This window comes from Canariomyces notabilis, assembly GCF_033297395.1.
Source record: "Canariomyces notabilis strain CBS 508.74 unplaced genomic scaffold N656scaffold_31, whole genome shotgun sequence".
Taxonomy (NCBI): domain Eukaryota; kingdom Fungi; phylum Ascomycota; class Sordariomycetes; order Sordariales; family Chaetomiaceae; genus Canariomyces; species Canariomyces notabilis.
The window spans coordinates 199166-225531 of record NW_027041853.1 but is presented as its reverse complement, the minus strand read 5'-3'; the positions used below and the strand labels follow the sequence as shown (position 1 = coordinate 225531).

The 26366-nt window shown below is 54.8% G+C and overlaps 11 protein-coding genes across 11 annotated transcripts; 5 read left to right on the top strand and 6 right to left on the bottom strand.

Annotated features, from left to right (window-relative positions):
* Positions 1 to 290: 290 nt before the first annotated feature.
* On the bottom strand, positions 291 to 2645 carry N656DRAFT_717909 (DUF590-domain-containing protein; the record flags this gene model as incomplete). Its single annotated transcript, XM_064812237.1, has 5 exons — positions 291 to 1451; positions 1501 to 1929; positions 1996 to 2290; positions 2357 to 2510; positions 2582 to 2645. The coding sequence occupies 5 exons, from the start codon at positions 2643 to 2645 to the stop codon at positions 291 to 293; spliced, it is 2103 nt and encodes a 700-aa protein (XP_064666146.1).
* Positions 2646 to 2898: 253 nt separating this feature from the next.
* N656DRAFT_801725 (uncharacterized protein) lies at positions 2899 to 3918 on the top strand (the record flags this gene model as incomplete). Its single annotated transcript, XM_064818158.1, has 1 exon — positions 2899 to 3918. One exon carries the CDS (start codon positions 2899 to 2901, stop codon positions 3916 to 3918), a length of 1020 nt encoding a protein of 339 aa, XP_064666145.1.
* A 234-nt stretch (positions 3919 to 4152) lies between these two features.
* On the bottom strand, positions 4153 to 5345 carry N656DRAFT_424390 (uncharacterized protein). The gene has a single exon (XM_064809608.1). The coding sequence runs from the start codon at positions 5048 to 5050 to the stop codon at positions 4403 to 4405; it is 648 nt and encodes a 215-aa protein (XP_064666144.1). The 5' UTR covers positions 5051 to 5345; the 3' UTR covers positions 4153 to 4402.
* A 1265-nt stretch (positions 5346 to 6610) lies between these two features.
* N656DRAFT_784079 (FAD-binding domain-containing protein) lies at positions 6611 to 9200 on the top strand. The gene is made up of 4 exons (XM_064816086.1): positions 6611 to 7156; positions 7217 to 7692; positions 7775 to 8592; positions 8659 to 9200. Exons 1-4 carry the CDS (start codon positions 6768 to 6770, stop codon positions 8830 to 8832), a joined length of 1857 nt encoding a protein of 618 aa, XP_064666143.1. The 5' UTR covers positions 6611 to 6767; the 3' UTR covers positions 8833 to 9200.
* On the bottom strand, positions 9120 to 11254 carry N656DRAFT_739646 (GMC oxidoreductase; the record flags this gene model as incomplete). The annotated part of the gene is made up of 6 exons (XM_064812785.1): positions 9120 to 9325; positions 9391 to 9997; positions 10076 to 10615; positions 10724 to 10940; positions 11012 to 11131; positions 11202 to 11254. Coding segments are annotated over 6 exons (1743 nt in total), but the record flags the coding sequence as incomplete, so codon positions are not given.
* Positions 11255 to 13295: 2041 nt separating this feature from the next.
* N656DRAFT_761243 (uncharacterized protein) lies at positions 13296 to 15019 on the top strand (the record flags this gene model as incomplete). Its single annotated transcript, XM_064813236.1, has 7 exons — positions 13296 to 13451; positions 13520 to 13547; positions 13641 to 13812; positions 13880 to 14016; positions 14077 to 14131; positions 14201 to 14396; positions 14511 to 15019. The coding sequence occupies 7 exons, from the start codon at positions 13296 to 13298 to the stop codon at positions 14919 to 14921; spliced, it is 1155 nt and encodes a 384-aa protein (XP_064666141.1). The 3' UTR covers positions 14922 to 15019.
* Positions 15020 to 15758: 739 nt separating this feature from the next.
* On the top strand, positions 15759 to 16090 carry N656DRAFT_784078 (uncharacterized protein). Its single transcript, XM_064816085.1, has one exon. The coding sequence runs from the start codon at positions 15790 to 15792 to the stop codon at positions 15988 to 15990; it is 201 nt and encodes a 66-aa protein (XP_064666140.1). The 5' UTR covers positions 15759 to 15789; the 3' UTR covers positions 15991 to 16090.
* Positions 16091 to 17091: 1001 nt separating this feature from the next.
* Positions 17092 to 18121, bottom strand: N656DRAFT_784077 (uncharacterized protein). Its single transcript, XM_064816084.1, has one exon. The coding sequence runs from the start codon at positions 18022 to 18024 to the stop codon at positions 17239 to 17241; it is 786 nt and encodes a 261-aa protein (XP_064666139.1). The 5' UTR covers positions 18025 to 18121; the 3' UTR covers positions 17092 to 17238.
* An 837-nt stretch (positions 18122 to 18958) lies between these two features.
* N656DRAFT_761236 (uncharacterized protein) lies at positions 18959 to 21196 on the bottom strand. Its single transcript, XM_064813235.1, has 2 exons — positions 20252 to 21196; positions 18959 to 20189 (listed from the first exon to the last, which is right to left on the bottom strand). Exons 1-2 carry the CDS (start codon positions 21152 to 21154, stop codon positions 19356 to 19358), a joined length of 1737 nt encoding a protein of 578 aa, XP_064666138.1. The 5' UTR covers positions 21155 to 21196; the 3' UTR covers positions 18959 to 19355.
* A 670-nt stretch (positions 21197 to 21866) lies between these two features.
* N656DRAFT_761235 (uncharacterized protein) lies at positions 21867 to 22987 on the bottom strand (the record flags this gene model as incomplete). The annotated part of the gene is made up of 2 exons (XM_064813234.1): positions 22604 to 22987; positions 21867 to 22429 (listed from the first exon to the last, which is right to left on the bottom strand). Exons 1-2 carry the CDS (start codon positions 22899 to 22901, stop codon positions 21867 to 21869), a joined length of 861 nt encoding a protein of 286 aa, XP_064666137.1. The 5' UTR covers positions 22902 to 22987.
* Positions 22988 to 24681: 1694 nt separating this feature from the next.
* On the top strand, positions 24682 to 26353 carry N656DRAFT_424198 (uncharacterized protein). The gene is made up of 2 exons (XM_064809607.1): positions 24682 to 25013; positions 25107 to 26353. Exons 1-2 carry the CDS (start codon positions 24895 to 24897, stop codon positions 26269 to 26271), a joined length of 1284 nt encoding a protein of 427 aa, XP_064666136.1. The 5' UTR covers positions 24682 to 24894; the 3' UTR covers positions 26272 to 26353.
* Positions 26354 to 26366: the final 13 nt, after the last annotated feature.

Genomic DNA, 26366 nt, shown 5'->3' with positions numbered 1-26366 from the left:
CCACCAACAGTCGGGACTAGAAACAAGTATTTTCTAGATCACCATGGCGCCGAGGAGCGTTGTGGTCGCAAGCAGCCCACCGCATCATGCGTGAAACGTGAGGTGTATTAAGTGATGGCTTGTGTTAGTTCCCAGTCAGTAACACCGTGTTTGGTCAGGGATCCGGCGAGTATGTAACATGCCATAGTCCTGGACTCGGGAGCTATATCGTTTCGTGGAGAAATATGAACCCTTTGTTCTCAGTGAGGCTCGTCAAGCTGACTGGATGGTTCCTTCCTGTGAATGACTCGTCAATCCTGTTTGGATTGCTGGCTCATCGATTCCGAGTCCTTGGCCTTTCTGAAGGCGTGCATGAAGCTGATGCCGGCTTGAGCACTGGCGCCCTCTTCGACTTGGGTGGCGAAGAAGGCATCGCTGCTCGTCGCCCGGATGGATTTGTTTCGCTCTCTCTCAGCCGGCGTCTCCAAGAAGGTTGCGCGGCGGTTGGCCTCCATCTCCTCCAAGTGCTTGACGCGCGAGAGGTACCGCTGGTTCCTCTGCTTGCGGATGTGTTCTGAGCCGATGCGGTCGAGGATAAAATGTGTCAAGGCGCGGAGCATCAGGAAGATGTGCTCGCTGATGAGGATGGTGATGGGGAGAGCCCACCACGCCCCGCCGGCGATGGGGTTGGGGCTGTAGAGATGGACGATGGCACCCGTCGAGATGCTCCCGGCCCATGCAATGATGTCGAGCGAGACAATCCAGGGACCAATGCCATCCGTTCGAACAGGGGCTGGGCGCTGGTGTTGGCGAGTCATCTTGATGAAGTCGGTACGCAGCTCAATGACATTGTTGACAACAAAGCCGATGGAGATGAGCGGCCAAACGGGCGAAAAGAGAGCCAGGAACCCGAACTGGAGGACGATCTCGGCTATGTCGTCTTGCACATTGTACGGTTCGAGCTTCGCTTGTCGTCGGGCGCTTTCGAGGATCCCCATCTCGGTCGGGTTGTCGTTGGTGATCGAAGAGAATGCCGAGTGCCCGGTCCTGCTAGCCCGATACCACTCCAAGAGCCTGCGCTTGAGAACGGGCAGCAAGTTCTCCTCAAAAAACGACGAGAGCTGGCCAGTCAAGGCGAGAGTGATAATTTCGGTGCGTAGCCTGTCGCTATCGATCTGCTGCGTAGTTGCCTGCCCAAGATACCTCGACACACGGGAGCCGCCGAGATTCCTGGCCAAGGACGCGAGTCGGGGGACGATTTGCTCGCCAAAGGGAACGTAGAGGAACGCGGTGATGAAAATGGGCAGGTAGTTTGTGATGATCTGGAGGAAGAAGAGCTTTTGTGTGCGAGACATGTCGTAGTTGTCTGCCGTACGGTGGTTCTCAAAGTCGGTGAGGAAGGTGGCGATGGCCTCGAGGCGATTGTTGAGCTGGGGCAGGGCGATGCCGAGCAAGATGGTAGGCACGTACTCCTGTTGGATGTCAGTACCGGCAAGCAAGCGGGCTTGGCTGCACACTCACCATCATGTCCTTGTACGGGCCGTTGTAGCCATCCGAAATCAATGTCTCGAGAGCAAACACAGCAAGTATGATGACACCAAGGGCGAGGGTGGCGACGGCCATGAAGGGAATCTGCAGCAGCTGGCGCAAGACAAGCTTCCATTTTGGAAAGTAATGCTTCTTCCTGCCGGTGCTGTCCACAACGACCTTCTCCCACCGGAATTGGGGCCGGGTGACTTTGACGACGCCAACGCCCTTGACGTCCCATCGGATGCTGAGGTCGACCTGCTGAATCTTCCAATACTCCAAGAAGATGGTACACCAGACAGTGGTGAGGATGGCGTACGTGGGCGAGTAAGGAGGCAGGAACTTCCATGCGAGGAGCCCCGTAACGGCGGGGAACGTGAGGAAGACGAGATAGGTCTGGATGAATGCGAAGTAAAAGGCGACCTGGTCATGTCAGTGATTGAGCCCAGGTGGGCCAGCAACCGTGCCGAACAACGCAATGAGTATCACCTTGGTTCCGAAGAGGTTCCGGATGTCGTCCAGGTCATCATAGGTCAGGAAGAAGCGGCCGCTCAGTTTTCTCAACAGAGCCAGGTTGGCTGGCTCGTTGTGCAGCGGGAAGATGCTGTCAACGTTTTCCCACTGGCCCCATCCGGGAGTGATGCCTGCGCCGCCGCTCGACTTGGGCCAATTGACCAGGTGGTAGACTGAGAGGATATCCTCGGCTTCGAATGCTCCGTCGACGACAGCATCCTTGGCCCCGCCGGGGTGCGTCTGGATGACGCCGTACAGCCAGTCCTTCAGCCTGGGCGGTACTGGCATCAGCAAAGCAGCCGCAGTGAAGGGTGAGTGGAGGGAGGGCGTAAGGTACCGCGAGTCATAGACGTAGCGTCCCAGAATGCTACGTGGGGCTTTGACGAAAACCAGCAGAGTCTGGTCACGACCGGGCCTGATCTCGGTCTGAAGACCAACAGATTCGAGATCCTGCGTGAGGACCGTGATTTCCTTGCTCGCGACGTCTATGTCTGGATCCAGTGCATCGAGTAAGGACTGTAAGGCCGCCGCTCGCAAACGTGGTTCAGACGCATTCACTTACCGACATCCTTATAGTTGTAAACGATAACATATTTGTCGTGGTATGTCTGTGCGTGGTGTGACATCGACAGCTTCAGCGCAATTGGATGGCAGGCACGACGTTCGTGATGTTCCGACGTAGGCCCTGTGCTAGTTCAAAATGGAGGAGGGGCATTTGCACCTGCCGATTCCGCCTGGTCACCAGCTGATGACAAGTGTCGACTGCGGTTTATCGATTGTCGAACCTCCATCATCAACGCGTTCTGGTCTCCACATAACTTCCATCATCCATGGCGGGCAGTTGCAACCTGCCGCAGTCCTCTACCCGGTACCGCCAGGATGCTAAATGGAAAGAAGCAACGAGCACTGGTCTTCGTAGATGATGAAGATGGCGACCTTCTGCCAAAGATTGACTTGACGGAACCGCTCGAACCCCATTCCAAACGAACGGAACGGCGGCGCCGGAAGCTCGGCCGGAAAGCCAAAATTCCGGCCGCTGAACCTCGAAGACTCTTGGATTTACCATACGAAATTCTCATGGCCATCTTGACACTCCTTCGTCCCAGCGAGATTTTCGTTCTTTGCCGAGTAACCAGCTCGCTGCGCAGCTTCATTCTCTCGGAGGAGGCCACCATTTGCAAGAGCATCATCAACCTACGCTACTCCACCATCAAGCGATGCTTTTTGCGTCCGGTTCTGGCCAACGATCTGGATTCCACGGTCCGCGCTGTGCTTGAGTACTACGAACGCCTAAGGCTGATTACATCCTCTCGGTCACCTTTCCAACACATTCAGGCCCCTGATTCTTCACTCATTTGCACGTGTCTCACGTGTCTGCATCGATGGAACTCGCTCTGCATCGTCGTTGATTTTGCCCATTGGCAGGACAACCTCGACCAGGGCGAGCCAATCCCCATGGTCCCTCGAGGCAGCTTTCCAGCCTGGAACCAGGAGCTCCTCGCCAGGAATGCAAGCATCGTGACGAGGTCATTGACCAGTCCCCTCTGGTATGCCAGGATCCTTGAGGCGCATCTTGATTCCATCACGCGGTCCATCCGCCGTCACGGGCAGAACAAAGGGAACAGGCGCCGTCGTTTTCTCATGACGGATGAAGACATGCGGGCTGGCACAGACGTCTTCCTGGAGCGCAATGGGCCGCCCACCGTGGACATCCCTTTCCACCGCGACAATTACTACATGCTGGAAGCCTTCCTGCCGAACAGGAGCTGGATCTCGGAGCTACAGAAGTGGGTTTATCTGCCGGCGGATCAGCATGACAAGGATGTTGAGCGTGCCCTGAAATGGCACGCTAATAGTGTTGACCAACAACGACGGCAAGCTGAGGCGCAGAAACCCTGAAGGGTGCGACAAGCATGGCATGCCAACCATGACTCGAATATCTCAGGGCGCACATCTCGCTCAGTTGCGTCGCAGAAGTCGCGCCGAGAAATGGTCTCAGGGATTGAGAGAAGGAAAACCATGAATCAGTCACGCCCCGGTCCCTTGCATGATGAGCCTCAAACTCGACACAACACTCGCCATGTCTCCTGCCTTACTGCGCAGTCGGATGTTGGCCCGCGAGTCTGACGGCACGCCCAATGGTATCTCAACAGCTGTACCGGATGTGGAATACTAGTACCGTCAGAAATCAGTGTTATACTGGCCTCCGTGCCCACTATTATACACAGCCAACGGCTAAAGAGATATGGCATCTCTCCCGGGCATGAGGGGATATGCTGCCAAGCTGGCAGTTGGAACGCTGATGGAACGTGGAAGATGGAAGTCTTTTGAGGCTTTGGAACAAGCTGGCAGGAGAGGTTGTCTTCACACGTTAGCGGCATCGCTACCAGGCGTCTTGGCCGTCTTCAAGCTTGAGATGTGTGTTCACCACAAGCGAGGAGGGGTCAGCCCCATTATGCAGATGACATCGTGGCTGTTGCCGCTGATGCTTCCCTTGCTTGCGATGTGCGCACATACCAGGTATCGACCGTATATGCCAAAGATTAACGACCCTTATCCACTCAGAGTGGGACACCCTGCAAGGAATGTTCCCCAACATCAGGCTCTTTGAGGAAATAGTTCGACCTTCTCCCACATGATGATGCGTCTGTGGATCATAAGTCAAGTCTCCCTTCCTACTTTCACCCCCAATGGGTAGTGTAGTATAACGGAGCGGGAGGAGCAGGCGACCACGACATACCTGAGAGGCCCTCAGTTCGATTCTTCCCTCGCACCCCTTTCTTCTTGGGCATGGGATAGGAATCTGGTAGACAGCCAAGCACGACCCCGGCGAGGCCAAATCAGAGGCCGGTATCCGAGGACCTGGGACACCATACCGTTCACCATCTCGTGCATTCCTCAGCCATCCCTTGCGGAGAATTGATTCGGAACGAAAGGCGAAGAATTCAATCCTGTCGAACTGTTCGACTTCACTCGCTGCACAGTGACGGTCGACAGCTGGGCCACTAACTCGGCGATGTACCATTGGCATCCGAAGACCTAGGACGCCATACCGTCCTTCATTTCAAGCATTCCTTTCAGCCATCCCTTGTGGAGGGTTGATCCGGAGCCTGGACGGAAGCCTTGGGCGGAGCAGTGGAACCCGAGGCTACCGGTGAGCCGTATTATCCAGCGCCAGCGTTTGAGATCCCGCTGCTCCCCGTCGGTCCTTGGCTGGACGGTGCCTCCCACCTCCCGGACCTGACATGTTCCGAGGGTGACGAGCACTGTCACAGTACTAGGGACTACTATTAGGTACCGAAAGGAGACTATCAGCTCGGACTCCAGTGACTTGATGCGGAGACTCAACGCCGGATCGCAGCGGGTGAGCTGCTACCTCCCCTTCCGTCCATGCTGGGCTTCAACAAGGACACTGGGAACTGCCTTATCCTTTACGTGGACGACCATGTAATGAGTGGACACGATTCCTGGACCCATTTGGCTTTCCTCCATGAGACTCTTGCAACCACTTGCAGCATTGCAGGCTACCTATAATGTTACCGTGCAAGGTACCTGCCAAGCTGTGGAGAGAACAGATCTCCGCCTGACACCTTTGCACAGTTGGAGACTCAAACACAGGCAATGTTCGTGGACTTCCCGCGAGTCGCATTCGGACCTATTCCCTTGTCACCTGACAAGACAGAGCTGTTTATGTCAGAAGTTGAGGCGGTGGGCTTTCATCTGGCCGATGGCAAGATCCTCCCAGCTGCACAGCATCGCACGAAGTTTGAGAGATGGAGAGATCTGGACCAAGCAGCCTCCAGCAACGTGGACAGAACTTCAGCAGCTCCAGTCATTTGTCTCACCCCTTTCCTCTGGAAGCATATCCTAGGTCGCGCCGATTTGGTACGCACTCTTAAAACGGGCGTCTTTGAGGTTGTCGGAAAGACTAGGCCCCAAGTAGCAATTTCTAGGTAGTGGTCAATTCGGCTGCCAAAAGCCGTTTGCAAAAGGTCTACACTAACGCTAAAAGGGTACACCTCTGCATCAAGGCTGATCACAACGGCGTCAGATTCCTCTATACGATGCCTGGTTGTGAGAGAACCTTCATCCGCCCTGGGTATATAAATCGCCACATCATCGTGATCACTAGGTCATTAATGTTACAGCAAGGAAGCTGGCTGGAAGAAGACTTAGTGGCCCGAGAACCCTGCCTCGCTGTTATCGTCTGATCACAAAGCTAGGTAGGTGTTGGTCATTTCGATTATATGCGGGTTAGTCCTAGATTTCTTGGCCACCGCATGTTATGGTAGCATGGTGTATCAACCAGAGGCCGCTTCCACTCTCTTTCTAGAAGGAAATTGGTTGGCTAAAGTCGCCTCTTCCACAGACGGCCTAGATTTTGCCTCTTGGCAATCAATAGCGTACCGGGAGCCCTGGAGCCTCCCGACCTCATGCGGCGAGCCGGGCTGTTGTTGGTTACCGGCTTGGCGGGTTGCAACCCTACCAACTCTTCCGGGCCTCACCTCGCTTGCCGTGATCCGCAATCTCTCGTCAGCTGCATTAGCTTCGCTAGAATGCCCAATATGGGAGATGATGGCCGAGGCGTTACCAGAGAAGCTCAATGGGAGGGGAATATATATGCTCGTTGGTCGCGCTGGCCATCAACGCTGTTGGTTCCTACTTATTAGTCCTGTCACCAGTCTTCCGGACCTGGTTGTCAGTCCAGTTGGTCAGTGTTTAGGGCTCTCTTCCACCATCTGGCCATCATGACCGCCTCACTTCTACGCTTGGCCGTCCTTGCGGCGAGTTTCCTACCAGGAGCTCTGGGAGGAATCATTGTGAGAAGCGAGCCAGACCCGGCATCAAGCAGCAACACCATATTGCCCCGACTGGACTGGTCAGATGCAGCAGCTTCTGAGACGGCCACGCTCAATGGCATCAACTTTGGCTGCAAGTGTGCGCCGGGACGCAGTTGCTGGCCCTCGGCCGCCAAGTGGAACTCGTTGAACAACACGGTTGACGGCCGGTTGCTCGTACATATACCTCCGGGGGCCGTCTGTCACAATACGTTCCAGGGGCCGCTTGGGACCGTGCAAACATATGACGCGGCGGCGTGTGCGGAGGCGACGGCAAACTGGGCTAGCGAGGACTGGACGTGAGTATCTAGGGTACCTATGCTATCTCAAGTGACGGGTGCTGACTCTTACGAATGCAGCGTTGCGCAGCCGGCGGCCAATCTCTGGACCTACTTCACAAACGACACATGCCGGCCGACGGAGAACCCGGCTGACAGCTGCACGCTGGGCTACTACGGGGTCTATGTCATCATGGCTACCAAGCCGGCGCACGTCAAGGCCGGTATCGACTTTGCCCGGCGGAACAACGTCCGGCTCATTGTGCGCAACACGGGCCACGACTTCATCGGCCGCAGCACGGGCTATGGAGCGCTCGTCATCAACACGCACAGCTTTCAGGACATCACCTGGATTGATTCCTACCGTGGGCCGGGATCGTACACGGGCGGAGCAGTCACTATCGGTGCCGGCGTCCAGGGCAAGACCATACTTGCTGCTGGTCACGCCCGGAATCCGCCGCTTGTTGTTGTCACTGGTGAATGCCCTACTGTTGGCATTGCTGGAGGATTTATTCAAGGAGGCGGCCATGGGCCGTGGACGACGCTTAAGGGGTTTTGTTAGTGCAGTCTTTCTCGGGAAATCTATGTTAACAAGTTAAATCAGGGATGGAATGCTGACATACAGACATGACTCCACAGCGGCGGACAACGTTCTTGCCTTCGAAGCAATCACCGCATCAGGGCACTACGTGACTGCCAATGCCCAGCAAAACGCTGATCTGTTCTGGGCCTTGAAGGGCGGCGGCCCGGCGTCGTTTGCCGTGATCCTGTCGGTCACGATGAAGACCTTCCCGGACATCCCGTCGGCCGGCGCAGAGCTGTACATCAACACCACCCACACCACCGACTCGGACGTGTGGTGGAACGGCACCGCTGCGTTTCACAAGTGGTCCAACCACTTTGTCGACAACGGGCTCTACGTCTACTTCGAGCTGCTCCCTTTGACTCTTCGCGTGAGGCCGTTTGTGGCGATCGGGAAGACATCCGCTGAGCTGGCTGCCGTTGTGAAGCCGTTCCTTGACGAGCTGGCTGCGTTGGGCGTGCCGTATGATTTTACGCTCAAGGAGTTTCCGACTTTTTATGATCTCTATGTTGACCTGTTCGAGGCCGAGGCGGCCGGGTCATCGGCTCTTACCGGCGGATGGATGTTCAACCACCACGACGTGGCAACGAACAATGACGGCATCATTGAGGCCTTTAAGACGGTCCTGTCGCCCCGGCCGGATCTGTTTGGGTTCATGGTCGGACACTTGTTCAACCCGGGCTATGGCGCGCCAAAGAGCAATAGTGCTACGCACCCGGCCTGGCGGAATGCGACTGACTTTATTATTGCTATTCTGCCCGTCACGCCTGGCGCGTCGCTCGCGCAAAAGGCGGATCTGCAGAATGTGCTGACGAATACTATGGATGAGGCGCTCAGGGGGGCGAGTACTAGTGGGTGTACTTATGTCAATGAGGTAGGTGGTATCCTCGGATCGATGACTGGGGAATGGATTGCTGATGTTGCTTTGTTTACTTCCCAGGCCGATCCGTACCAGCCCAACTGGCAGAGCCACTTCTGGGGCTCTGAATACCCGAAACTGAGAGCCCTCCGGTACAAGTGGGATCCGCTTGGCGTCTTTTATGCTGTGTCGACCCCCGGGACGGAGGGTTGGGAGGTGATTGAGGATGGGACACGATTGTGCCGGAGACTTTGACGTGGTGTACCGAAGCGCTTACGGGACGTCTGCGCAAGGTACGAGTAGTGAGTACCGTACCCAGTAGGGGCGCGTCATTACATGACTAGGAACACGTTATAGACACAAAAGCAAGATGTGCGATCTCAAGTTGACTACGAAGTATCTAGGTAGGGTATGGAACAGGTCAAGTCTGGCTGCCGGGTGTCTAACCCCTGAGTAGCGTGAGCACCGAGACCAAGGCACAATCCAAGCCTGTCTGCCGAGCACATCCAGTCATCTGTGGTTGACCCAGCCTAAGCAGATTTCAAACCCCACGTCTCCTTGATCAAGTCCGCAGCCTTCTCACCAATCCCGTATGCCGGCATCTGGGTGTGACCGCCGTGCAACGTGGGCATAATGCTGCAATCCGCGACCCTGAGCCCCTTGACACCCCTGACGCACAGCTTCTCGTCAACGACAGCGTTAGGGTCGGATGCCTTGCCCATGGCACAGGTACCGCCGGCGTGGTAGCCTTCAAATTTTACTCTCGTCAGCCCACAATCCTTCAGAAACAAAAAAGGGGAAGAGGGAACTCACAAGTCGTAGCATTCTCCTTCACAAACCCCACCCACTCCTCCCTGCTTTCAAACTCATGATGCCTACACTCCGGCGGCCACGACCCCTTAACAATCCCCTTCGTACCTTTCCCCTGCATAACAATCTCATTCCCAAACCGGCACGCCTCGGCAAGCACCTCCACATCCAGCGGATCAGCGAGGTAGCTACAATCCACCACGGGATTTGCCAACGGATCTGTGCTCCGCAGGGTTACACTCCCCCTGGACCGCGGGGCAAAGAGCTCGGCGATAATGCTGAACACGTGCTGGCCGTCTTTGGGGAAGCGGTCGAATTGTTTTGGTCCGCCGTAGCATTCCGTCGTGAAGAACTCGATGTTGGGTTGTTTGGCTGGGTCAAGGCCCATGGGGTCTCGCCCGGGAAGGCGCGGGGCGGAGGTCCACAGGGGGGAGTCGGCTAGGCGGGTGTCAAGGCGGGCGTAGGCAAAGGCGCCGAAGGGGAAGGAGGACAGGAAGCCGGTGCGTTGGGTCTGCCAGAGGGAGTAGGTCCGGGTGAAGGAGTCGCCGTGGTAGACTAGGTGGTCGTTGGTGAGGTTGGGGTGGGAGGTTTCGTAGAAGATGAAGACGATCTGTGGTCACGATGGGATGGGGTTAGGGAGATGAGGTGGATGTGCGGGAGGAGGGAGGGAGGGAGGGAGTGAGCGTACCAAGTGGTCCATCAGATTCTTCCCCACGCCGGGCAGGTCGACCAGAGTCGCAATGCCGTGCTTCTCCAGCTCCTGCTTGGCACCAATCCCGGAGCGGTTGAGGATGTTGGGGCTGCAGTAGGCGCCACCACTAACAATAACCTCCTTCCGGGCCGTCACCTCAACGACGCTGCCGTCTGCCTTGACTGCCCTGACTCCTGTAGCCCTGAGCTCCCCGTTGGCGTCTTTCTCAATCATCACCCTGTCCACGTGCGTCTCAACCATAATGTGGATGTTGTCCCTGCGGTTCCCCTTGGTGATGTAGTCAGCAGCCGTGGTGCGAAGCCCCTGATGGACAGTCCGCGGCACGTGTCCGCACCCGTGCGGGTTGTTGCCGTGCGAGAACATGTCGTCGTCCAGGGGTAATCCCATGGACTGCATCGACTCCAGGAGCAGGTTTGAGATGGGGGCTAGATCGTGGGGCTCGGTATGCAGCGGGCCATCGTAGCCGTGGGATTCGGCCGACGCGTTGAACCATGGCTTGTTGTGGAACGATTCGGCCTAGGTTCTAGACGTCAGTAAAGGCTCTGACGGCTAAGTTGACGACGATGTTGGTGATGATGATGACGATGATGTGAAGATGAAGTAACCTGGATGTCTGGTGTGTACCTTGCGCATGTACTTGAAGAACTCTTCGCCACTCCAGCCCTCGAGGCCCCAATCATCATAGTCCTGCTTGGCGCCGCGGATGCACAGCGTCCCGTTGCATCCAGAGCTGCCGCCGAGGAATTTGCCCCGGCTCAGCTTCACCTGGCGGTCGTTGATGGCATTCCCCTTTTCCGAGATGATATTCCAGTCCGTCTCCTTGTCGAAGTTCTGGGACCAACTACATGCAAAAGGGAGGAGTCAGTAAATTGCCCAAACCATAGGTAAGCTTGCAGCTCACGGTTCACTTACCCGCCAACCATGTGTACATTCTCAAGGCCTTCGCTGTCCGGACCGGCCTCGATGACGAGGATCTTGACGTTGGGATCCTCTGCGAGCCGGCCAGCAACCACACAGCCTGAGGTACCGCCGCTGAGAGAGATTGCTTGGTCAGCACGACAAGCGGCCGGCTCTTGATGTTCTCGGTTCTTCCCTCACTTACCCGCAGATGATAAAGTCGTAGATCGTATCTGGGTTCTGTCGCGTGGAAGCCATGGCGTTTGTCTCTCGACACAAATCCTCCGAAAGAAGCAAATGCAGACAGAGGCTGACGCCGCAACCAGATCCCGGGGCCGGCGTAGTTTACACGAGGTTTGTTATATAAATATGTATGTATTCATTACCTTAGTTAACAGGGCCATCATGGCCTGGCCTGGCCATGCAATGGTCAAAGCACCGTTCGATTCTCCTCCCCCCTCAACCGACGATCCCTCCTCTCTCGAACCACCGAGCCAGGTAGAGTTGTCCGTATCAATTCATGTTGTCCAACAGCACAGTAAGCAAATGCAAAGAGCCACCGGCAGTGTGGTAGTGTAGCGTGACATGATGCTACGTTGGCTAATTCCGGAACCAGTCCCGAGCAGAGTTCTTACACCGCAGCTGCAAAGCATTTGGGTATCGACGAATGAAATGGAGTTGCCTTAGTCCTTAACCATGTCGGTCGAGAGCCTTCTTGTGCAGATCGGCATCCATTCCCCGGTTTCCTGGAGGCCGGGGTACGGGGTAAGGGGTAAGCCACCCTGCCGGCACTGTCGCGCACGGCTCTTCTAGCGTAACCGTTGGCCGGCTATTCCTCCTGCTTGTTTCTTTTTGTTATTGACTAGTGGAAGCCATACCCGGGGGCTTTCCGAGGATCTTCGGGGGAACTGCTCCAGAAGCAGATTGAAGAGAGGACCGAATCAATAGTGAATACTACCTATGTATTGTACATACAGTACACTACTAACTACTAAGATATGATGTACTGTACATACATACATGTAATTAGTTACCCAGTCCGTCGTATGGCTTATCCGATTCAGAGAAAAGAACGAGGTACGTGGTACTAGTAGGCTATCCAGGGCCCGTCACTGACTAGGATTTATATTCCTTCGATGGGGAAACAGTCCCCTCGTTCCATCTCGTTCTCGATGGGTCGTTTGCCAGACCGCACATGCAAGGTCCCAACTCCTTAGCCAAGCATTTTTAGTGTTGTCCTAGCTACCCCTAACAATAACATTCCTATTATTATCGTCGATGGTCCGATACAGTACCGTATGCCGTATCCTACCGAGCTTACCTAGCTACATAACGTAGTGTAGTACGCTGTTGCTTGCCTGGCACTCTACTGAAACGCATCTACCTGCCTAATACGGGGATTGTTGAAGGTGATCTTGCTACTGGACTTGTGAACAGTAACACAAACAATAACGTAACGTTAGTTGGTGTTAGTGTCCAGCCACTGGCAGCTAGCCAAGCACGCTCTCAGGCACTAACCTCAGCCACTTACACGATCGATTGGAATCCGAGTTACCCAATGGTAAAGCCACTTTCGACTAATATCTTAGTAATTCCTGGGGAAAAGCGATTTCCCAGCAAAAGGCAAGGGGGATCTGAATCCCTACTCCACGGCAATTTGACCCGAGCGACCTGGTCCATGGCGACAAGAAGTTAGAACCAGACCGCTACCCGGACCTAGTGTATACCGACAGGGCGGGCACTCCGAAGTCAAATTTTGCACGTTCTAGCCATGAACATCGAAGACAAGGAGAAGGACCGAGCACAGGTACCAACAACTGTTAGCAGACCGACAGACTGTGAATCCTCGACCTAGGTAGTTGATCCCTACGTTTAATAGCTTAGCTGACTGAACACCCTCGACACTTCCCTGAATCCCTGGCCAGAGACCCTGGTCTGTTCAGGTTTCTGATGCTGGCAGAGGTGCAGGCATCTCAGGAATCGGGATTGGAACGCTTCATGGAAAAAGATTCCAAGGGGCAAAACTTGCTTGCGACCTTACCATAACTTCCCTTGTTCTTTATGTACAATACATAAGAAGAATTGGAATTCTCTTTGATCATCTAAGTTGTTTCAACAGCTCACGTTTATACTACATGCATTACCTACCTACATGTAGGTGCTCACCTGTTTGACGACAGCGTTGCGACGCCTCCCTCGACCAATCTCGCCGTCTTCGATTGTCCCCGTGCAGTGGTTTACCACTTGAACGCCAGACCCTTAGTGTTTACCTCCCTCCCGTATCTCGTCCCGAGAGGAGATGGCGGCGACGCCTTTCCAGACCGAAGCGTGGACCGAGTACGGCATCGGTGTGCTCATCTTGTTACTGCGCTACTATGCGCGGTGGAAAGTTGTGGGGTTCAGGGGATGGCAGGGCGACGACTGGTTTGCCGTTTTGGCTCTGGTATTCTGGACCGTGGGTCATCCTACATCTGGTACACTAACATCGTGGAGTCTAGCTAACACCATCCGGGTTGCTTGCAGGCGGAGCTGTGTATGCTGGAGCTAATTGGTAAGCGCCCTCTTCCCAGAGCCGACATGCATGTCATCATGTCATGTTCCCGGAGCTTCATGTAGTCAACCGTCGTTGCTCACCTCGCCGCAGGCCAAAACGGAACCAACATCGGCATCACAGACGACATCGGGGCCACATTAACCCAAGAAGAAATCGCCAAGCTCGAGTTTGGGTCAAAGTGTCTGCTGGCCGGCTGGAATTTCTATGTGACCCTGATTTGGTGTCTCAAGGGCTGCATGCTCTGCTTCTACAACCGCATCACGTACGGCCCGGAACCCCTAGTATCTCTAAGCCAATGAAGCGACATAGCTGACATCAATGCAAACCAGACTCGGCCTGAAGCAGCAAACAGTGGTCAAATGGACCGGAGGCGCATGTGTGCTTGCCTACGCGGGCGTCATCGCCACGATTTGGGGGCATTGTACGCCCGTTCAGAAGAATTGGCAAGTCGTGCCATATCCAGGTGGTGAGTTACTTGTGAAAGTGAGCAGTTCAAGGCTCCGTTCATGGTCCTAACTTCACACAGACCAGTGCACCCTTGGTGTGGCAAACTACCTGTCCCTCGTGGTGCTGAACGTCTCGTAAGTTTGTCCTGCCCCCTCCTAGTTCAAGCAAGTCTCTTGGGGAAATGTCGTTGACCGGCACAAAAGCACCGATCTTGTCATTGTCAGCATCCCAGTGCCGCTGCTCTGGAAGGTCAAGCTCGATATTCGGAAAAAGATGTTCATCGGCATCCTTCTCTGCTCGGGCGTCTTTATCATGATCGCCGCCGTGCTCCGTTGTGTCCTGTCGCTCAGAGACATTGAAGGCATCAATATTAGCACCATTTGGGCTATTCGAGAAACGGTAAAGACTGCAGTCTCCTTGTGTCGTCACTCACACCGCCAACGCTCTGGTTCGGCCGCTATGGAACAATTCACGCTACATTCCTCGCTGACCCCCCTGATTCCTCTCATACAGTTCGTCGGCATCATCGCAGTCAACGCGGCCAGCATCAAGCCCCTCTTCTCAGCCACACGCTGGCTCACCTCAAGCAAGGGCAGCGGCGATCGCTACAATGCGAACTCGAGCGGCAAGGACGGACATGCGTTGGCCACAATTGGTGGCTCGGGTGCCCCGCGGAACCCGCCGTCCAAGAACCGGTACCTCGAAACGGAACTCGCCGACCCTCCAAGCAGCGAAGAGCATATTGTGGGCAGTGGCAACAAGAACAGCACCGACTATGGCAACGGGTTCCATCCGAATAACGGCGGGTTTCACAGCAGCATCCGAGCTGGGAGTACGACGAGCGAACGAAGCGGACATCATGATGGCATTACGGTTACGACGACGTACGAGGTTAGTCCGCACAGGTCGACGCTCGATGCCTAAGTTGTGGGACGGGTTTGGTTACCGGGGGAACCCCAATAGTCAGGGGTAATTCCAGTCTGAGTGAAATTTACACACAACTACTGTACACATAATGAGCGAAAAAACGAGGAAAGAGGGGCTTAGATCACAATAATGAGAAAGCCTCGTCATGGGCGTGAATATCTATTGAACGTACGCAGCGAGCACTCAGCACGCGAGGTCGTGTTTAGTAGTACTGGGGTCTGGTGCGGTGAGATGCCTGACTTAGGAGGCACAACAGCTGACTGGGAATAGAGCAGTCTACTGGACACTAAGGTAGGTAGTTGTAATCGAGCGATTTGAGCCACCTCAACGGTTGTGTTGCGTTGCTTTGCCTTTAATACAGTATCCCAGATAAGGGAGGGGGAAGTGTCTCTACACCCTAACCCCATAAGTAAACAACCCTACCCCTGATTCTGGTTTCCCTACCAACGGTAGCGTGGAAAACTCACACCGACGCGTTCAGGTCTCCACGACAAACGTCTCCCACAAATACAGATGAAGACCTTTGGGGAGATCAAACACCTACCGGTATGCCCCCGTCCGTAACTGTTAGTTTGACAGCGCGGTATTTGCTAACCGACACTTAGGCATCTTGATCTGGATTGAACGGACTCGGAGCTTTTCATTCAGACAGCACGCTTTGTGAAAACCCATTGCGACCCGACACCACGGTAACCCCCAGCACCCCATCAGAATCAGTCCCCATCCAAGCCGTAATCGTCAACTGCGACGGCGACAAGAAGCGCGGCGGGATGTCTACCCCACCACCATCCCCTCCTCCCACCCCATCTTCACCTCCCCCTCCTCCACGCCGCCAATCCCCTCCCTGATCGGGATCCCCCTGGTCATGCACAAGCTCGGCACCAAACCCATCAACCGTCCCTCCGACCTAGACAACCAGATCGCAACCTACCTCAACATCGACCCCGAATCCGGGTTTGCACCGATGGAATGGCAGGCAGGACGCATCGGCACTGTTGTGGTTGGCGCGCAAGGACCGCAAGCCGCTGCTTGTGCATCATCCGGAGGGGGTGTGGATGTATTGTGATTATATTTTGGATCGGTTTGGGGAGGGCATGGGTGCGCCGAGGGAGTTGTATAATCGGCCGGCGTTTGAGAGGTGGTGGAGGAGGTATTGTGAGGAGCAGAGGGAGAATAGGACGGGGGATGAGGAGGGGGATCCGGATGAGGAGGATCCGGATGATTGGCGGGTTGTTAGGCCGCCTTTTGAGGTTTGAGGTCTACCTTCAATGTTGGGGGAGTTGGACTGGATTAGGACGGGGTTAGGGGGATTTTGGGGGGACGGTGCCTGGGAGGAATATGGATTTGAGGTTGAGCTATGGGCGGGAGAGAACTGAAGCTTTAGATAATTGCGGATGCCTACATGTATGCCCACAGCCCCATGCTGTAGTACTACTAGACTACTAGTATGGAGGAACGGTATCATAGAATGGACTCATAGAATAGAAAAGGTGCACCAGACAGAAGAGCAAACCCCTAAGGACATGCGTCACTGTCAACTCTCTCAACGTGATAATAAGAGAGGAGTAGAACGGGCAATTTCAAGCCGGCATGAAAAGTGAGCATCAATCTACAGGCTCTTCAAGCAGGGTTACTGGTAACTTTATTGTCTGGCAGTGAAGGATTTGTCTGTCAGGCTTCGCGGTCAACACTCTACTAATGTCAACAATACCCGTACTTCGAAACGAATGCTGGGCTTCTTATAGTTTAACGACAACAATACAGTCTGATAGACACAACTTGAACCTCGGCCTTAGATCATACACAGTCGTAAACCCCTAAGAATGTACTTGACTTTAATCTTCTCTAAGTAAATATAACTTCACTTTGTAGTTGCCCCCTTTTCCACATAGAGACTACCTCACTTTCAAACGAAGGGTTAACTTAGAAATATTACTGTGGCACTAACAGGAGATTGTCCCATTTGTCTACGAACTTTGATGTTATCGTTACCTAAGGTACCTACCTAGTAGAGGAAGGGGTGTCTCTGTCCCCATGTTCTGTCTCATGACATTATAGTCCGGCACTAACAAGTATTGCCATTATATAAACATTAGGACACCGGCTAGGAAACATTATGACACCGGCTAGGCACCATAATGTTATCATGAAAGCTCAATTTGCTAGTGCCGGACTATAATGTCATGAGATGGAACATGCGGACAGAGATCCCCCCTACCTCTGCTGGGTAGTGTGTAACCTACGGTAGCTAGGCACCATGTCAAAGAGAATCCCCCGCTCGGTAGCTCAACCTGAAGCACCTCAACTTGTACCCCTATTCATCACCAGACAGTTGGACTACAATGCCAACATTCGGTCCAACTCTCTGGCTACAGAGGTCGGTCCAAGCCCCTTCAATGCCACGGGGCCCTTTAACACCACGATAAAACGTCAGCTCGATATCCCCAAAGCCGCCCTCCTCATAGCACCTTCGCCACGCATCATCCATCTTCGACATAAATTTCCCCGGCGCTTCCACCTCTAGCGCGCGATCCAGGAGGGCACCTGTGTTGAGTTGGACCTTTCCCAGCCTTTTGCTCCGTTCCACCCGCCCCAGCAGCTCCGATTCCGAGTACACCTTCGCTTCCGAACCAACCCCTATAACAGAGACCGCCACATCCATCTTGTTGGCGGCAGCAGCCAGTGACTCGGAAACACTCTCCGCAGCACCAAAGTCAACAATGACTACCCTGCTCGGCCGGAAGCTTGCAACCCAGTCCATGCCACGTTCAAGCTCATCATACCTCGCCGCCATGATCGGCAACGACGCTTTAGGGTGCTGCGGAACACAGCCCGGCACCGAAGTCAACTGCAGCAGGGCTAACGGGCCGTGAACTGCCACATCCCGATCTCGCGCCAGCTCCCACGCAAATGACCGGCCTGTCTTGCTGGACGCTGACAAACTGATGACGACCGCCGAGGTGAGGTCCGCATCCTCTTCAGACCACGGCCCGCCCTGACCAAACGGGTGCAGGCGACGAGTACTGGTACTAGTAGGGGCAAAAACGAAGTTGTTAAGCAGAAACCCAGCACTCCCCAAAAACAGCGTCCTCATCGCCATTTCATGCACCTGCTCCTCCTCCTCCTGCTCCTCACCCCCCGCGGGCGTCTGTATGAGCCGGTAGCGGTTATATATCCTCAACAACCTCCTCCTCTGCTCACTCCCCTCCAACCAATACCCATACCCCTCCAATCCCCCATCCCCACCCCCACCCCCCTTCTCAAGTTCAGGTTCAAGCCTTAAACACACAGCATGCCCCGAAGCAGGCCAAAACCCAAACAGCATCTCGCCAGGCTTGATAGCGTCTATCGTGCTCTCCAGGACAATACCGTATCCCCAGGCGGGGACGATACCCCAGCATTCATTTGGATCGTTGAACGGTGCCGGGCAGGATTCAAGTGGCACGGGGTATGTGTCCCACCAGTGCAGCCCCGGGATGGCGCCGCCGCGGGCATAGCCTAGGTTGTTGGATGTCAGGGAGATGAGGTGAGCGCGGGCACGGACGGAGGATGGTGGTAACCGGGGTGAGTGATTGGGGGGATTGAGAGTGGGAGTGGTGGTGGTGATGGGGCAGACGGCGTGGTTTGTGTTGTCGCGTTTAGAGACGACGTGTACTAGGTCAGACATCGTGGTGTTGTGTGTGAGGTGATATGGGAAGGGTTGATTGTCGTTGCAGTTGTCACTGAGATGGGGTCGTTGTTGCGATCCGGTTTCTTTAACTCGGAGGGCTGGCTAAAGGACAGTAGGAACCCTGACAGACAGATCTCCCTGCATGCAACGTTTGTGCTTACCTTGCTTTTATATCCACATATCACGCCTGTGTTCAGTAATCAGGTTATTCCCGCGCATAAGCTAAGGTCTGACAACTTTACTTTGCAGGAGCGGGTTGGGGGCCATCTTCGGAGAATATCAGGTACTACCTTAAGGTAGCGCTGCAGTTGAACCTTCGGAGCCTAGGAATACAGAATAACTCCCTGATTCTATATGTCGTAAGACTTTGAATTTGCTGGCACGTGCTGTTTCATGTCAATAGAATAGGTAATTAGTCTTGATCACCCTCCAATAGGCGTCCGCGGTTCTTTCCACGAGGTGGACAAGTGCCACTGTGGTCGCTAGAAACTGACGCAACTGCACCTTCTCCGAGCTCGTCTTGACAAGAGCCTCGTGGAGCTCGGTTGAGAGTACCGGGCCGTAAAGCCCTCCCCACGGATCGATGAGGTGAGGCCAAACTCGACATCCACGACAGGTCGGTGCGAGTGAGCAGAACGGATGTCCCTAAACGGTCCACGCAATGGAAGTCCAGAACAGGCTTGCTTAGACAAGCGTTTGACTCTCAGCATCGCTCGAGCCCCTGAGTCTGAGGGATCTCACCACCCCCTTAGTAGGTCATGTTACTGCCCACCAACCTTGACCTTTACCTTCCCCTCCTGTGACTCCCACGACTCCTCCCCAGGGGCACTCTTCCTCCACAAATCCCTCCACCACTCCTTCAGCCCATACTTCCCCTCCTTCCTCTCATACAGCTGCGTCGCCCCACCAAGCAAGCCATCCCCAAACAACCCCCCGCCCGCTGACTTCCTTTGTACTGTCCCCCCAAACGGCGAGTCAACCAGCGACCGACCGGGCTTAGTCGCACGCACTCGAATCTCCCCCGCCACCTCGGGCGCGACGTCCGCAAAGCAATTGTTCAGCTCCCTTTCGAGTGAAAAATACGGCTTCTTAGCCAGCTCGGGCGCCATGAGGTTGTACGACCGGGTGAGGTTGTTCAGGTTGGTGATGGCGAGGGTGTGGTAGGCATGCTCGGAGGCTTCCCATGTTGGATCACGGAAGGGGCGGCCCGGGCTGGCATACGGGTCCGAATCCGGTTCTGGATTAGAGGTGTTGTTGTTGTTGTCAGCGAGCGGTGAGGGTGAGGAAGAAGCAGGAGACTCCTGCAGCCGCTGCATGACAACATCATCCGTCGCATTCGTCGGGACCGCGATCTGCTCCGGGTTACGCCGGCGGGGGTTGTGCACTTCCTCTGCGCGCGCGTAGGCCGTGGCGCGCGCGACCTGTTGCTCGAGCGTCCCGCCCTGGGCCGCGATCATGCGCGCCGCGTGCCGTTTCCATTCCTGCCGCAGCCGCGCGCGGAACGTGCTTGCGGCGCGGGCGAGTTCTTGCTGCTTTTCTATCCAAGGCGGGACGATTTCTTGGCGTTTGATCATCTTGTTCATTATGTACTCGGTCTGCAAAGGGGAAACGGTCAGGCGGTGGGTCTTATGGTAATGGCTTGGGAAAGGGGACGTACGGTATCAATAAACGGGTTATCTGCCCTGGTATCTCTCTCAACCCCTTTGCCACGCGGTATATTCTTGAACTGCCCTCGTGCAATCGCATCCTCAATCCGCTGGTTCGCCAACGCCGTTAACCCCGATACCGTATTCGGCAGCGCCCTCGCGCCAGGCGTAAAGCGTTCGCTAAACTCCTTCTTCACCGCCTCCCTCTCCTCCTCGCTCAACCCAGAGTCTTTAAGACCCATCCCGGCATACGCGTGCGCCTTGTCCCGAGCCCCGGCCGCCCTCAACCGGGGGCTGACAGCACCTTGGCCCCGGCGGAAGCGCAGATCCACCGGCTTCAGATCCGGCATCTTCACCTTGCCCCTTAACTCGGGCGCTAATTGTTTGTTCGCGTCATCCAACATTCGCAAGACGGCATCCTCCGTCGACTCCTCCCCCGTCCACGCCGGGCCAGAAGCCATTGCCCGCGTCCCCAGCCCTGCAGAGTCGGGTATGCGGGAGGTACCTATCCCGGCTTCGGCGAGCGCTGATGCGTGCGTTGCGTCGAAATTGGCGCGTGCCACCTTCTCCAGAAGCTGAGCCTTGAGCTCCTCGTCAAAGCCGGCCTCTTGGACGGCTCTGCGCCCCGCGGTGCCGCCGGTCAGCAGGGCGTCTTCTGTTGCTTGCTGTAACCGGCGCGTCATGGCGCCTGGTTCGTGATTGGGGCCGGAGGATTGGGCAGGATCTGAGACGGCTTGTTGAGCGGCATCTTCGGTCTGATCGGAGCGGGAACGGCGCGTGGCGTCATCTGCTGGGAGCGAGGCAATGACGGATCGGGAGAAGCTTCGGCGTAGTTGCGGAAGTGACGCCGTCGGAAGGGCTTTAACCTGCATCGCGCGGACGCATGAGCCACAGATGAAGGGTGTCGAAGCCATGGCGGCGGTTGGATGGGGTCAATGGCAGGTGAAGGTTGTTTGGGGTTGGGGCAAAGAAGGAGAAAATGTTCGGAATTAGGGATAAGTGAGCAACTATCGGGAGATAATCGTACCGTGTGGGGCACAATCCAGTTATCTGGCACAGTCTCATGCGATTATTGCACCGTGTATCCGTACCTCGGGTCACGGTGCCTGAAGGTGCCTTGAAGTCGAGAACCCGTAAGTCTTTCTGGCAACTCCTATCCTAGTATGATTCTCTAGTCCTACCATTTGTACAAAAAAGAGTGAAGTATATCCCAGTTGAGTTGTCTCCCTTATATTCCATGTTGAGTACTAGTATGTTTTCTTCTTGTCTAGCAAGTATCTTTTCTTACTATCCAAGATAGTTGACAAAGTTACGGATCCTCCATCCAGTCGACCCGGAACTTCGGGTCTAGCATGCGAAAGAAGACGAAAGACAACCTGAACAGGGATTTTGACTTTTCATTTATATTCCAGCTACTTGGCTCAAAACATATACACTCCGGTACTCATACAGAACCTGTCCGTTCTAGATGCTTACATGTATCCACCGGCGCCTCCCGTTTACCAGCCATACTCAGACTGGAAAAAAAAGGACCAACAACACCATAACGCCACATCTGCCACAGATATCCAGTCAGCTCCAATCCCAAAGCAACCCCATGCTCCCATCGGTATATGGTATATGTTCTCACACGCAAAGCGATGCATTCACACTCCCACACTCCCCCGCTATCCTCCTCCTCGCCCCCCTCCAACCTGAACCACCCGCACCCGCACCCCCCACCTGTCTGCTCCCAACCACAAGCCCCCGGCTACTACTACCCCCCGACCCCTGCTGCGGATCCCTCGAAAGCGCCGGAATCTCAAGATACTCCCTCTCCCCCTCCAATTGCACCCTGAACCGTCCAATCTCCCTGAACCCAAGCTTCCGATAAAGGCGCAGGCCCATGGGGCTGGCAAAGACAGTCGTGTGCACGCCGCGCATCGCCGCCTGGCTGATCCCCCAGCTTGCCAGCGCAGTCCCCGCTCCGCGCCGCTGGTACGCTGGATGGCAGAGCAGGATCTTGAGAAATATATGGCCGCCTGTGGATGCGAAGCGGGCGTCAAAGAGCGAGGCTTTGTGCTGTGCGCAGGCCGAGCGGAAGGCTTGTTGTCGCGAGAGAGAGCCGATGGTTGTTGGGGGCAGGGGAGCGGTGCTTGTTGAGCGGGGGGAGGGTTCTAGATTTGGAGGGGGGAGGGTTAGTTGTTTTTCTTTTCCATGTTATTTTGCGGTGTCTTGTCCCGATCGCGAGGAAAGTGGAAAGCTGAAAAGTTGCCCAAATCGGAAAGTGGGCTGTCGGCTCAAAGTGACGTCACATTTCAGGTACTACAGCAGGTACGTACCGACACCCCCTGAAGCCAGCGAGTAGCCCCGGGCGCGGGTACCCAGGGCGGGCACATCCCACGCGGAGAATGCAACGACCTGCGTTGGTGCTGCTGCTGCCGCCGTGTTGTTGTGGTCCTCGTCGCTGTCACTGCAGTCGTCTATTGGCATCTCGCAGACCACAACTGTGCTCGTCTCGAGGTATTCGGCGCATTTCCGCCGGCACAGCGCTGCAAACTCGCCGGGGTACAGGTGCCGGTCCGGGAAGCGGTATGGGTAGACCGGGTCGAGTGGTGACGCCCCGATCAATACCCAAGTCATGGCCTCGAGATCGGCCGCCGTCGCCAGGCGGATCATCATTTTTGCAGGTATCCAAAAATACTGTCAGGAACGCGGGAACATGTTGCGATAAAATGATAGTGGTGATATGGAGTGCAGGTGGGTGTGTATTGGAGGTATGTACCGGTATATGTAGAACAGATTGTTAGGATGGGGAAGTTTGGATGTCATGGAATTTCTATCCGCTGCAGACCGAGATTGTAGGCACCTAACGGCTTTTTGCTTTACCCCATAGTGTTACCTTACCGTGACCTCATCTGGGCATCCGGGTGGGTCAAGATCTTGCCTTGGAACTTTGCCTTGGCACAGCTGGTGAGGGCAGATTGGAGTGACGCAGGCCAAGCTAAAGTACCAATGAAGTACTAACCGCCAGGTTCCTCAAGTCCAGCCGCCACATGCATAATGTGTAAGGGCAATATCCATTCATACGCTGATTCGATAATAAACTTTGAGAAGGCAGCCTTTGGCTTGAGTCTTATTCTCGGATCCGTTTTCTCCTTACTACATAGTAACCTTCACCAATGCGCCATAGTTTGAGCCTCTTAGAGGATCCATTTTGTCTCGTTGCAAGTTGCTCAATGTCTTCCACGTTACACTTCGTTTCTCTTAGGTTATAAATAGACCTCATTCTGCGTTTTCCCGGTTCTCTTCATATTCAAGTTTTCTAGGTGCTCAATATCAACCTCCAAGTAGTTTGAGGTGTTTATCGTTGCCCATCATGGAGAGCCAACAACTGCATGTGTGCGTACAAGTTCATGTAGTTGGTGGCCTAGTGGGAGCCCAATGAGACTGATTACTATCTACCCGGTGCCTTCATTTTACATCTTCTGCCTCTCAATATCTTAAGTAGTACTATGTATCATTTGATGTACTTGCCTTGAGTATACATATAATCAGCAAAGTTGCGAGCAATACAACGAGCGTTATCTAGTGCCTCGGCCTATCACGGCGCGATGGTATCCGGAAGGGGAAACAACTGTGTAACGTTCTCATAGAAGGAAAGTAAAGGCTCCATGTTGACCTCACGTGCATCATGGATGGAAGGGCGTATTATAGATATAGAGGATTTCATATTTCAGCAAGGAGTAGCTTGTATACTAGGTTGAGCGTCACGGGCCGCACGGCACGTTCAACGCCGTGTAAGGGGGGAAGAAAGGTCGAAGAGGAATAAGAATGGAAATTGAAGGTAAGCAGAATATGCGAAAAGGAGACTGGCTCGAATCTCGATGGTATATAAGGTGGCTCGTTTACAAGTTCGGCTATCCCATCTGCCCTGGTCATGTGTAGACGCCTTTCTTGAGAATGAACTGAATCGACAACAACCACTCCTACTTCCACGTGCAACAGGTGGTCCCTATTGGCCCTATGTTCCATGCACAATGTGTTCAGCTGAAAATACTAGCTGTGATGTAAGTGTCAATAAATGTGGCTAAGCCACTGAGACAGACTGGCGGCTAACTTGGTTGTTCGAAGCTCGTTATTCCCGGCCTTTCTCGGCTCCCACTCTCACCCAAGCCCTGAGCGATCTGGTTGATTCCTCAAGAGAGAGAATAGCCCCAGAGCGTCGTCTGACCGGTCTGTACTCCTGGGGCCATTGGCATTGAATTATCTTAGTAGAAGATATTCTAACGCTAATACCAGTAGGAGAGGTCAACTTGAACTTGGCTCATATTGAAGCTAATGTAGCCTGTGCTTGGCAAGGTTCACTTCCCCTCATGGGCTGATTTTTAGGTTGTCAGTTGCAACCACATCCTGCATCGAGGTGCGGCTGGAGGACGAGACGAGCATCTTGGCGAAGGGGATGAAGCAGGGTCCATACGGCATATGTAAAGGACTCCAACGGGCACGTCGGCGAGAACACGATCGCCCCGCTCATCGCTGTCACTCTTAAAGATCACAGCTGCCCCGGGCCCGTGAAGATCTTCCTAGGGACTTGCGACTACATGCAGGCTTCATTGAGCTTACAAGCTAAACCTTGAACTACTGGCGGTCTCGTTACCTACCTTACACCATCATGTCAAAAACGCCAGTTCATTTCTCGCAGCTGAACACCGAGCCTCTGACGGTGCGGTGCCCAGCATGCATGCATGTGGGAAAGTCAGCTATGGTAATGGATACAATATCTGATGCACGGTAAAGACAAGTCGGCCCCGTCTGATGCTCCCGGGAGATATCACCTAGCATATTCCTTTGGATGCTGAGTTTCATTTCACTGAATCTCCCCAGAGCCGCGTCAAATACCCTCCTGGGCATCCTCGGCTGCCTCTCATGTAGATGCGACTACATGCTCGCCCCAACATATTACTTCCTCGTCCACTACTGCTCCAGCTGTAGTATCCGGCTCGTCTCCGTTCCCTGGGATTCCGACCCTATCCCTCAGCTTCACAGCAGCTTCCTGGTCCCGGTCGATCCGGCGCGAGCCCCCGACGGGCCCAAGATCGCGCCCTCACCTTTCGGACCACCACCGCAGAAAGTAGACATTGCCACGCTACGTAACTGTACCGAGCGTTTCGCAGATAGCTCTCCGTCGCTTGTCCTAGAGATCAAGCATAAAAGCTCGATCCTCACTCTCCCGGTAGCCGCCATCAACGCTGCCGCAGAGAACACAGGCTATGAGATCAGCTGGCCAGGCTTTCCAAGCCACACCCACAAAGGCTTTGCCAGTCCGATCGAGTACAAGCCGGCCGATCCAATGTCGACCGTGACAAGCAGCGAGCAGTCAAACTCAAAGACCCCAGCGACTGGACCCGGGACAACTTCCAAGTCCATGTCCCTAGCCGCTTGGAACCCCGACGACTCCACCCCTCACATCCGCGTGTCCGCCTTTGCCGCATCCACGGCCACCAAGGAAATCACCAATGCCGTGACCGGGCCAGAGCTCGCCACAGCACAGGTGTTCCCGACCTCCAAGGATTTCATCCTCCACACGCCCCGCCGGCAGACTCCTCTCGTGCTCGAAGAGGATACCCCAACTTCACGGTACATCTCCCACCGATCAGGCCTTCCCGGCAAGCCGTCACCCTCTGCCGGGTTCCTGGTTTGGAGAAGCAGCAGCTGGGGGCCTCTGACATGGACGGTGCGGAAAATCCGGGTAAATGATATGAAAAAGCCCTCGCGGTGTCTTGTGCTGCTGGACGCGTACGACAGGTTGGTTGGCGTCATGGGCGAGTCAAACTTCAAGAAGGAGGGTGTGGCTGTGCGGCTGTCGCTGTACGGAGACGGAAACGGCCTGCCACAGGTGCTGGTCGCGGAGATTCTGGCAAGCTTTGCGGCGCTGGCCTATGTGGTGTGGAATTATGAACAGCTTGGAGTCGCGGATCCGGGGTTGGCGGGGTTTGTGAGTGGCGCTTTGGATGTTGCCGGTGCGGCGACGGGTCTTGCGGGTGTGTAGTTGCTGGCGTGTAGTTAACTGGTGGTGATTGGGGAATCTGAGAAGTAGCCGATTAGCCGGCGTCGATTCTGTCGGTGGTGTTAAGGTTTATGCAC